General features: G+C 35.9%; 1 protein-coding gene across 2 annotated transcripts; it reads right to left on the reverse strand.

Annotated features, from left to right (window-relative positions):
• Positions 1-318: 318 nt before the first annotated feature.
• LOC130328139 (insulin-like growth factor-binding protein 1) lies at positions 319-9,627 on the reverse strand. 2 transcript variants are annotated; one of them, XM_056553435.1, is made up of 4 exons: positions 9,020-9,627; positions 7,269-7,459; positions 6,822-6,950; positions 319-5,149 (listed from the first exon to the last, which is right to left on the reverse strand). In XM_056553435.1, exons 1-4 carry the CDS (start codon positions 9,378-9,380, stop codon positions 5,018-5,020), a joined length of 813 nt encoding a protein of 270 aa, XP_056409410.1. In that variant the 5' UTR covers positions 9,381-9,627; the 3' UTR covers positions 319-5,017. The 2 variants fall into 2 exon arrangements, with proteins under 2 accessions (XP_056409410.1, XP_056409409.1); XM_056553434.1 differs by having other exon boundaries at positions 7,269-7,462.
• Between the last annotated feature and the right edge of the window lie 1,848 nt (positions 9,628-11,475).

Genomic DNA, 11,475 nt, shown 5'->3' on the forward strand with positions numbered 1-11,475 from the left:
GACAGAACGTTGATCCAGGGATTTTTACCTCTAGTATGAGGGTTTTTTGCCTTCCTTTGGATCAACTCAGTAGGGACTCATTAGGGATATAGGTTGAACTTGATGGACTCTGGTCTTTTATCAACCTTATTAACTATGTTACTATGTTAACCCCTTTTTTCTAGCTTTACCTGTTATTTTGCTGTATGTCTAACACATACAGCATATGGCTCTAGATACAGCCTTCAAAATAAAACTTTAATTCAAACAAAATAAGACTTATAAATGGGATCTCCTTTTATGAAAAATAAAAGCACTTTCTTTCAAAATGTGCATTTATTGTGTTTTAGCAGTTTACATTTTTTTAAATACACATTTATTGCCCTTTAAACATTTTTACAGAGGAATATACAACAATCAATACAAATGCAATAATTCATTAATAAGAGGTAACTGAAATGATTAGCAGCAAAGTGTATAATACATAATGGATAAATAAAAATATAATGGATACATATGTTAAAGTAGCAGCAACTTAAATTACCTGACCGTAAAGCCAGACAATTAATGAGTTCATAAATGTTGGTAATGGTTTTTATTTATGCATGACACCTATAGAATATGGAAAGTATCAAACCTGCCCCCAGAATGTATATTTTGTAAAGAATACACAAATAATTAATGTGGAAGATAACATGTAGACATAAAAATATATATATTTTAACTAAACTTAATATTGTTGGGTAAAACAAAAAACTATGTTTTGGTGGAACCCTAGAAGACTTTGTTAGACTGCCATTGCATGAAATACCTTATGTTGAAGGTATTCAGTTTTTTTTGCAAGACTAATATAATTTATCAGTTTCATACATTTTATAAGACTCCAATGTAGAATATTATAACAAGTAAAAAGAATGAAAGCACAAATTTAAATAAGAAACTATTTTAAGTGATGTAATGTATTGTAAAATTGTGTCAGCCCTTTGCTATATACAGATCTGTAAACTTGATATGGTGAAGAGGTATTGTAGTAAAATAATAAAAATGTAAAAAAGATTACGCAAACTATTTTGCTTACTAAGCACACCTCCATTTCCTTCTGCCTTAATTGAGAAGTATTTTTTTTCACAAATGTGTTAAAAACATAAATATAAGCAACTTACTAATATCTCTAAGATGCTCATAGCCATTTTGACACTTTCTTTAGCCACTCAACTTGCCATTTCTGTTCTGAAAATGACAGCAATGGAGGTTCATGTGATAAGTTGTCAAAATGGAGCATACCTTGTATTAAAGATATATTAGTAAGCTGTTATTACTTATAAACTTTACAAATGTAAAAGTGAAGCAGTCCCTTTAAGTAGGCCTCATGGATATGACAGAGCATGCCACTGTATGAACTTGGAGACATATGAAGTTACAATAATGCCCCATACACGTCTAGGGATGCAATAATAATACATTTCAATCGGTCTCATTTACAGAATGCTTTGTGTCTGGGAGTGTTTATATTTAGGAAAGGAGTAAAGGATGTGTAGTTATTATGTTAAACAGAGAATAGATATGTAAATGATATGGCTAAATCAGTTATTGCAATAGAATCACTTATAAAGATAGCTTACATTTTACAATTGCATATTTGGAATGTCATGCATAAATAGTGTAGTCTTCTGTTTCCATAACTCTGCATTATTAAATTCACACATGATTAGAAGTAAATTATCTTAAAAAATGAGTAGCCATAAAGAACACAGGAGGAGCAACCGAATAATCAGTAATAGTCAGTGGTTACAGTATAGAAAAATGCATTTATTTGGTAGATAACTATTACCCAAAAAACATCCCCATTTACTTCCCCATAAACAGTCACTGTTCATAATATTTTAATGGATGGGGGGAGTTAGTTGCTAATAGACACCTCTAGTGTAATTATTTTCCCATTGGACACAAAGTATCTAACAGATTAAAGTCATATATGTCAGAATCTTTGTTTCTGGTGACATCAAGCAGCAGAAATATTTGACTGACTCCATAGAAATAAGATTCTTGACAAACCATGTTGAAAGTTGTGACATTTGCTAATACTGTAAAAACCTTATTGCTTGGGCCAGCTTTATAGCCATATATTAGAGGTAAATTCTCACAGGCAAAACTGGCTATTAAAAAGCCACTATTGCATTTGTATAGACAGCTTTAGAGAGATAATTATGAGCTGATAAAGATGGATGTAGGATTAATTCACAGAAGGTAAGCAGTTAAAGAGTAACAGGATACATGTTTGTGTATGATCGAGACCTATTAAAGCTCTACTGTACCTGTCTGTTTTTCTATAAAGATTTGTTGAGTTCATAAAATCATATAGAAGATAATATATTCCTTTGGACCCTGTGTTAAAAGTTATTTCTGGGGACGAATACCTCCATACCAAGGGTACTCCAAAAAGCAACATATGGTGCTGAGAGTCCCCTAATCTGGGGTACAGTCCTAAGAAGGCATAATGTTATTATGAAGTAAATTATACCAATAATAGTATAAATGTGTGAGATTTGAGGTCAAGCTGTGTCTTCTGGTAGTTATAGTGTTAAGAATAAAACGGTTGGAGTCAGTGTGTTCAGACCCTGACTAAGCACTATAATGAGTAGGGAGAAGAGTGCCCTAAGCAAGACAAACTACAATGTAAGTCTATGGGATTTTCTTGGTTTGTTGCACACTTCTTTACCTGCTCATTATAGCAATGAGCACTCAGACTCACAACAAATCTTTTGACTTGTCTATATTACATGTTAAAAGTGTAAGGAACCGAAGGGTTAACTTGCACTGAAAGCTTTTGTTTTGTCTTGTTGCTTTGGTTATGCCTGTCTGCTGAGACTGGTCAGCTGAACTAGATTGAACACCTGGTCTGGATCTATTTAAGCTGGCAGTCTACTCCCAGTCGTTCTGTTTGTCTCCTAGCTAGCTTTATACTGTATCTTTAATATCTGGCATTTTGATTTTTGGATCAGCTCTCTGACTTTTTTCTCTGGTATTAGCATTTTTGTACTTCGTGCTCTCCTGGTTTAGACTCTGCTCTCTGACTACGTATTTTTGTGTCCGCGTGTTTAGGTTTGTTTTGTGTTAGTTGTGTGCCTCCAGCCTTTCACAACCTTTTGTCAGTTTTCTAGTTTATTGTTTTGATTGTCCCTCATTTATTTATGAAGGGACTGTCCCTGTGGTTATGGACCTGTCGCCTAGGGCAGGTACGTAAGTAAGCAGGGATGGGGGAGTGCGAGAGAATAGTGTGCACTCCTTCCTAGCCTATACGTGACATTTTTAGCAAGCCGTAGCATTGGCAAAATCTTCTGAGCTCTTCTGGAGTGCGGATGGACCCTATCTGTATAGGTTCCTCCTCAGGCATCGACTGGTGTTTAGGGACAGAACAGGAGACAGGCAAAAAAGGAGACGAAGAACAAGATTCCCATCTGCGTTCACGTAAGCGTCTATCTAAATGAGCTGCTAAAGTCATAGCTTGGTCTAAGGTATCAGGAGAGGGGTAGGTCACTAACATATCCTTCAGGGCATCAGATAACCCCAGTCTAAATTGGCAAATCAAAACTGGGGTATTCCATCTGGAAGCCACACACCACTTTCTGAAGTCTGCACAATACTCCTCAACAGGTCTGCGCCCTTGCTTTAATGTACGCAACTGAGATTAAGCGTACATAGCACGGTCTGGTTCAATCCCACAAATAAAGTGTCCACTGAGGACAACTCTGAAGCATTGTGATCAAGGGAATATACCTATTCCTGGGGATCCCCTTGCAGAAGAGATGTAACAATACCTACTCTTTGGGCCTCAGAACCAGACGTTAAGGTCTTAACCTAAAGTATAATTTGCAGCTCTCACAGAAAGTTTTGAATTCTTTCCGGTTACCAGAAAATCGATCCGGGAGACTAACTTGTGGCTCTAAAAGAGTTGAAGGTGGAGAAGTAGGATCAGTAGTGCATGATGACTCAAGCTCTAGGATTCTGGCCAGCAACCTTTGAATCAGCTGCTCCTGGTGTTCCAACCTGTCAATGAAGTCCTGGTTGACTCTAGACTGAGATTGATATTTCTCTTTCTGATGTACCTTCTCAGCTATATCCTGGACCAACTCAGCAAGGTTCTGCATCTGACCAACCAGAGCTGTCATGGGGTCCATGACTAACAACTAAACAGATGCAGTAGTTGGGCTTGCTAAAGAGTTCTGTTTGTCTCCTAGCTAGCTTTATACTGTATCTGTGATATCTGGTATTTTGAGCGTTTGGCTCTCCTCTCTGACTACGTATTTTTGTGTGTGTTTAGGTTTGTTTTTTTGTATTTGTGTGCCTCCAGCCTTTCATGACCTTTTGTCAGTTTTGTAGTTTATTGTTTTGACCTTTTGACTGTCCCTCACTTATTTAGAAAGGGACCGTTACCGTGTTTATGGACCTGTCGCCTAGGGCAGTTACGTAAGTAGGCAGGGATAGGGGAGTGGGGGAGAATAGTGTGCACTCCTTCCCTGCCCATAAGTGAAAAAAAGTTTTTTAAAGCGACAGGTACACTTTTAGTTACTAACCCTACTCACTCAGAGTGCATAGCATAGTAGTTTTGAAGCAACTAGCATACTTAGTTGCTAAATATTATATGGAGTATAAATAAAAGTGACATAAAACAGATAGCATATTAAACAATGATATACTCCCCTCCATAATTACTCAAGAGGGCAGTGACGAAAATACAAAACTAAGTGTGTGCGCACAAAAATTTTTTGCTTAACATTGTATTTAAGTCATTAAATACTATACTGATTTCAAAGGTGACCAACAATAAACACAGTAGTAAAATATAATTTATGAGTTAAATAAGTGTTTTGATTTACATTTTTCTAAAAATAGTGTAAATATATTTAGACTTTAAAATAGTACTTATAAATAGTTATGAAAATACATAAGGGAGAAAAAATGAAAATATGTTTAGAATAAATAGTTGAGAAACTGTACACAAATAATATAGACTTCACATACATTCAGTCTTTTGACACTATTCTTGTGCATTCAGGTACTGCTGGCAGTTTAGCTCCCCTCTGTTTTCAGGAGAACCTGGAATTTTCTTTCCAGTTAATGGAAAAACACACCAACATTTTCCCCGCTCGCCATCAAGTGAGGTTTCACACTAAGAAAAAAAGAAGGGATATTTTGAGAAAATGTATGAAAATTTCAACCTTTTCTACTTGATATGTTACATAGCTAGAGGAAACGGTTGACTGGGTTTGTGTCTTGAAACTGCAGGGGATATCGGAACGATTCAGGATACTCCTTTCCAGGACATCAGTCATCCTGAATATAGGTAGGATGATATAGATGTGTTTATATGTGTATATATTTATGTGTCTATACTCCCCACTAGTCTACAACTATCTCTAAGACTTCTCCCATGCTCGCCCGCTGGAACTCAAAGGAGAACTGCGGTGCAAATCTTTTCCCTCCCCCTGTGCCCGGGATGCAAAACCAAAAATCTTCAACTCACCTTCCTACATTCCCCCTGCATCCCGTTCCCCTGCTGCTGCTCGGCTTCATGCTTCTTAGGCTCAGAACATCACACTGCAGTCAGCGTATCACCCGCCTCGGACAGTGTAAGGAGCCTGAGCAGCAGGGAGAAAGAATGGCCCAGGCTCCTTACATGACAGTGTGCTCAGCCTATCACCGGCCAAGGCAGGACATTGCTCTGGCTGGCGATACGCTGACTAGAGTGGGACTTTCCAAGCCTAAGAAGCATGAAGCGGAGGACCGGGATGCCAATATCGGTGCAACGGGGGAACGTAGGAAGGTGAGTTAAAATTAGTTTCTTAAGTTTTTGCAGCCCAGGCACAGGGGAAGGGAAAATACTTGCACCACAGTTCTCCTTCAAGACCCCTAACCTCAATATACCTTTCCATCTCTCACCAAATCATCAAGACCCTCAAAAGCCACCTGGAGACCCATCTTCACAAGCAAGCCTATGACCTACAATTACCCTGGTGCCACTGGACTGAAAATAGCTACTTCCCTAACTTCTCATACACAACCAGCTTTCTCCCTCACCTACTGATTCCCTCCCCTCCCCTTATAGATTGTAAGCCCTTGCGGGCAGGGCCATCTCTCCCCCTGAATAAGAGTGCTATTTATTCTGTATAATACTTGCATGCAGTGTATGTACAGTGCATATGTATATAATGTATGTATAGTATGTGTGTGCAGTTTATGAGCATGCGTGTATATACAGTATACAGGTATGAACATTTTATCTATGTGAATATACAGTGTTTGTGTGCTGTGTGTAAAGAGTATGTGTGCATGTGTGTTCATACTGTGTAAGTGTATGTACAGCATATGTTTCATAGCTATGTGTTTATGTTAAAGTAAAACTTTAAAACTTTGTATTTGTATTTACTGTGTGTTTACTGTTTATGGATACTTTTTGTTCTAAGGCTGGTTTCATATTTAGGCAGTATAATGCACAAACATATGGATACCAAAAAAAGGAACCTCTAATCTCCCCATTCAGAAAACATGAATGGTCTGGCAACCTGAAGATTCGTGTGTATGGGATAAGTGGGATAGATAGCTGTCAGTTGTGTAAACTTTAGAGTGGAGGAGGGGCCACACTCTTTGTACAGCCCAGAGCCCATGATAGCCTTAACCCTTAGGTTCTGGGGGGCCCAATAAACTCTTCTGCCTTAGGCATGGCATTAAGACACAGGAAACTGAATAACTGCCTGGGTAGGGGAAAGCCTAATTATAACTATGATCATGACATTTTCATATATTTTTGTAGGTTCACAAAAGTATATTTCAGTTATGTATACCTGTTTACTGTGATAGAAGCCATTTCTGTTACAGTTGGGAATGTGGAACCTATATAGGTCTTCTCCAGTTCTTTGCTGAAACCTTGTCAATCTGTCCAATGCTCTGTAAAGGTCTTTCTGGCATGGTCCCTACAGCAACATAAATCATAGGAATTAGCTGAAAATATCATTGGAATGTTAATGTAATTAATACATGTATGCAATATAATATGTAATATCCTTTTAAGTACTGTTATATAGGACTATTCAAAAAGATTGTATTCAGTGTAGCACTTGTCTCCAACCTGTGGCCTGCCAGGTGTCATGAAACTACAATTCCCAACATGCCTTAAATGTCATATTATAAAGACACAGCTGGGGGTGTACATGTTGGAGACACAACAGCATTTCTATGTTTTACTTTAACATACATAAAAAGTTATTATATTAAGATCAAGTATCACTTACCTGGTATTGCTCTTTAAGTTTTTTTCTGTCAAACTGTTTTTTAGCCTTAATGCGCTCATACACAGTGATAGCATTCCAGGCATCAAACTTGTCAAAACCATCAGGAAATAATCTTAGGAATGGTGGAAGCTGGTCTTGTGAAAGGTCAAAGTTATCTGGGGCAGCATTATCATGCTCAGTGTAGTCCTTCACTTCTAGAAATAAAAAAGAGGAGTTGAATTTATTATTGTAGTTAGATAAGTAGTTAATTACTACTACTGCTACTACTACAACAGCATAAGAGCATTTGCTGTATGCCTGTGTATGTATTATTATTCTATTACTCCACCATAAGGTCAATGTTCTTAACATTTCTCTAAATTTAGAATTAAGAAATATTAAATCATTAAAATATACTTAAAGTTATTAAAGGCTAGATGCTAATAAAAAAATAAAAATTAAACAAAAATGAAATAATTACACACTGCAAACTGTACGATTTTAACTAACGTGTGTACATTAATACCTGTATTACTATGGAGTATACTATGGAGTATACGTAATTATTTAAAATAAAATGTAATAACCATAAATATTACTAAAATTCATCAATGTTTTCCCTATTGTATGTAAAAACAGACTTGTTATGATAGGTTGATCTTTCACCTTACTGATGCAAGAAAGTAGGGCATAGGTCACAAAAACAAACATCAATGCAATCAACGTTGAGAAATTTATGTACACAATGATCAGGCAATGGTTCAAATTGTCTACACCTCCCTGAATAACACTTCTGTATGGATGTTAAAAAATGTATGTTTCATCTACAAAGATTCAGCTTAATAGACACAAATCTATCTTATGTCACAGCTAAGGCTGCATTTGAAAAAACATTGCATAGAAGGAGCGGTCTAACCTTGCTGATGACAATTAAGACATTGTCACTTTGTTTATTATTTTTATATGATTATTAATTGTTTATTATTCAAATGACATAAATATATATATATATATATATATATGAAAAAAATAATAAAGTAAATGAATATAAAATACAGTAGAATGCCTATTCTTAAAACAGTATATGCATTTATGGTGGCATGTGCCAGCTATATACCTAGGCTAGTATCTCTGCTTAAACACAATCATTTTTACTTAACCTACTAAAAATATTGCAGCAGAACTAAAATGATTTAAAACATACAACTTTATTATATGTACATTTAAAAATGCGAAAAGAACAGAAAAAGTGGCAACTGACAATAGAGACATAATGGGATCCCTGTGCTCAAAAGTATTTATAGTAGAACCATATATCTTACAGCAAGGTGCATAAACACCTCCATATTATAAAGTCAAGGTAAACATAGACACTAAATCCTAACAGCAAGTAAAAAAAAATAAAAAGAAATAAATAAAGTATATAGGATATACAAAGCGCAAAATGCATTCCCCAACAGAGGTTTGACCATGAGCTCACCTAGTGCACATTTCAGTGGTACACACCTTCTTAGAAATTTAACATAATGGTATATTACAAAAATCCACATAACAACCACTGTTTTTCTATAAACAGTGGATTATGTGCATCCTTTAGGTTTCTGTTTAATATAGTAAGTCACAGTAATATTTTCTTTATAACCAATGACTTCACAATGTAAAATATTACAAAAAAGTAATTTTGGTATTTTACATTTTAGTTTAGTTTACATACTAAATCTTTCCAGGAAAAGCATCTGTCACATTCTAAGCATCTCTACCAGCCGACTTACCTGTAGTGTCAGTAGCTCTCAGCTTTTCCAGGTCCTCTGCATCCATGCAGATTCCTTGTCCTCTTGTCAGTGCATACAGGGGTCTGTGCTCTCCTGGTTTTACATGGCAAGTTAGTGCTTTTCCACACCTTGCAGTGTAGACCCCACAAGCTTCTCCCCGCTTCAATGCACAAGTCAAACAGCACCCACAGCCTGGTTCTCTTGCCAGCTCGGGACAGTCAGCAGGCACTTGTGGGCAAAGGGCTAGCTTCTCCTCTGTACACTGGGCACAATGCAGTGGTTCTGTTGCCGCATTCTCTGCAGCTATAAGAAACAGACAGGCTGATAGCAGCCATGTGTGTGAGCTGATTTCTTTAGCCATAATAAATGATATTAGCTAAGGCAATGTGTGTAATCTGCTATTCCTATGTGTGATGAGAGATAGCTAAATGATGGGAGGTCTATGGCTCTGTGTGTCAGAAAGGCTCCTTAATGCTGTGTGTCAGCTCTCCTCTTCATATATAGGATGCATTGCAGGGCATTAATGTTTCACCTCAGATTAATCATTAGCCCTAAGGAATTATTTGTAAAACACACTGTGATTGTTACTGCAATGTCTTTGCTTTGGGTGGTCACTACGCCCCCTGTAACCTTCCCTTTATACTCTATTGCCTAACAGTGACGCCTAACTGCCCATATCTGCACAGAGCAAGTTTAGTTGTCAAAACAAAGCCTGAGAAAAAAATGTAACAAACGTAGTTTGATTTACAACTTCCTGCATAACAAGGAAATTACATTCCATCAACCTTAGCCCCTTTTAGAAATGTTACAAAGTCACCTTTTTCAGGCAATGAAAAGCCAGATTTCCTTGAGATAAGAAAGGGCACTGATTTCAAGCTACTCCTTTTTTTTCAGAGAGGATGTGTTTGAAGTGGCATGAATAGATAATAAACTTGTGACGTCCATTAGCTATGCTTACTTGTTTTGGCCAACAGCAAATTCTTTCCTAATCTTCCTACGTAACCAAAGTGTTAATGTGTAATAGTTATCATTTAGCTGTGCAGGTGTTCTTTTAAGCCACAAAAAATGATTGAGTCTATTGAGCCATCTGAGGTCTTAAGATAGAGTGTGGGATTTGTTATATAGACAAATGTTTATAAATCTTCATTGAAATGACTCATTCTGGACATCAGGATATGTTTATGTAGTAAAATAAGTGTTGTTATGGTTAATAATAAGCTTTTTTTTGTAAACATGTTGTATGCTTTGGTCATTGGTGATATTTAGAAACATACGTAGAAGATTGTTGGCAGAAAAAGACCACATGGACCATCTAATCTGCCCTTTCAGCCTGTATTTATTTTTTTAATCTTAGGATAGATGTATGTTTGTTCTAAGCATACTTAAATTTACTTACAGTGGATTTACCAACCACATCTGCTGGAAGTTTGACTAAAATATCTACTACTCTTTCAGTAAAATAATATTTCCATGATGTTGCATCTGATATATTCTGAAATATTTTATTTAGTTTAGTATGGTTTATATTTTAAGCTAGATGCAAAACCCTTTTGTACTGTGTGAACTTGTGTAATGATAGTATCTTGAGTGAAAAGTGTTATATAAGTCATTATGGAAGTGCCAGCCTCAGTACATACTTTCCTTTACTAGCAAACATTTCCTATTAAGTTAATCATTATACAGTATGGACATGATTACTCTGTTATGGACACTACAGTAAATTAGAATTTTTACACAACAGACAACCTTAAAAGGCATTTATGATCACCATTATAAATATGAATGAGTTATCTAGACTCCAATGGTTACTATTCCTAGTTTTAAAAAACTGTCTATATAACTGCCATTTATAGTAGAAAATAGAATGTCCTAAATAGATTTTTTTTGTGGGAGCTACATAACAAAAAAATAAAATGTACAAAGAAATATTCAATGAAAATGTTGAGCCTATATTTCTGTACAAAACTAAATAAAAACCCTTCACAACAGTAAACATCTCCCCTTTTTAACAATCGATTTTACCCATAGCTGTGGAATAAAAAAAAGTTAATATTACCTAATATTATGTCAACCAAAGCAATAGCTAAATATTCTCTGTACAAATATCCTAACTGTTCTACAAGGTTCCAAGTCTACAGCCTGCCAAGTAAAAATTGTAACTACATAGGCTTACTACAGCCACACAATTATATAAAGACAACATGAATACATTTAATTATATATCTATATGCTGTAGGTGGACATATTATCTACAAATATTTTCCTTTGCATTAGTATTACATTTTTTAAATGTGCATATGCAAATCTATCTATATCTATCTATCTACCTATCAAAAAAATAGTTGGATATGGCACTCCAGGTAAAGCAAAATAAGCGAAAAAATGTATTTCATCATAATGTGCAAAAAAAGCAATTTTTCGACTCACTCCTGATTATTTCTCAATCTAAGAAAAAC

This window comes from Hyla sarda, unplaced genomic scaffold (assembly GCF_029499605.1).
Source record: "Hyla sarda isolate aHylSar1 unplaced genomic scaffold, aHylSar1.hap1 scaffold_3045, whole genome shotgun sequence".
Lineage (NCBI taxonomy): Eukaryota > Metazoa > Chordata > Amphibia > Anura > Hylidae > Hyla > Hyla sarda.

Excerpts from the sequence above, each read along its gene's own strand:
- LOC130328139 (XM_056553434.1), bottom strand. The coding sequence starts at position 9,380 with ATGGCTAAAGAAATCAGCTCACACACATGGCTGCTATCAGCCTGTCTG. Across the intron at positions 7,463-9,019 it reads GAGAGCTACTGACACTACAG|AAGTGAAGGACTACACTGAG; the intron begins GTAAGTCGGCTG and ends TTTTATTTCTAG. Across the intron at positions 6,951-7,268 it reads AACTTAAAGAGCAATACCAG|GGACCATGCCAGAAAGACCT; the intron begins GTAAGTGATACT and ends ATGTTGCTGTAG.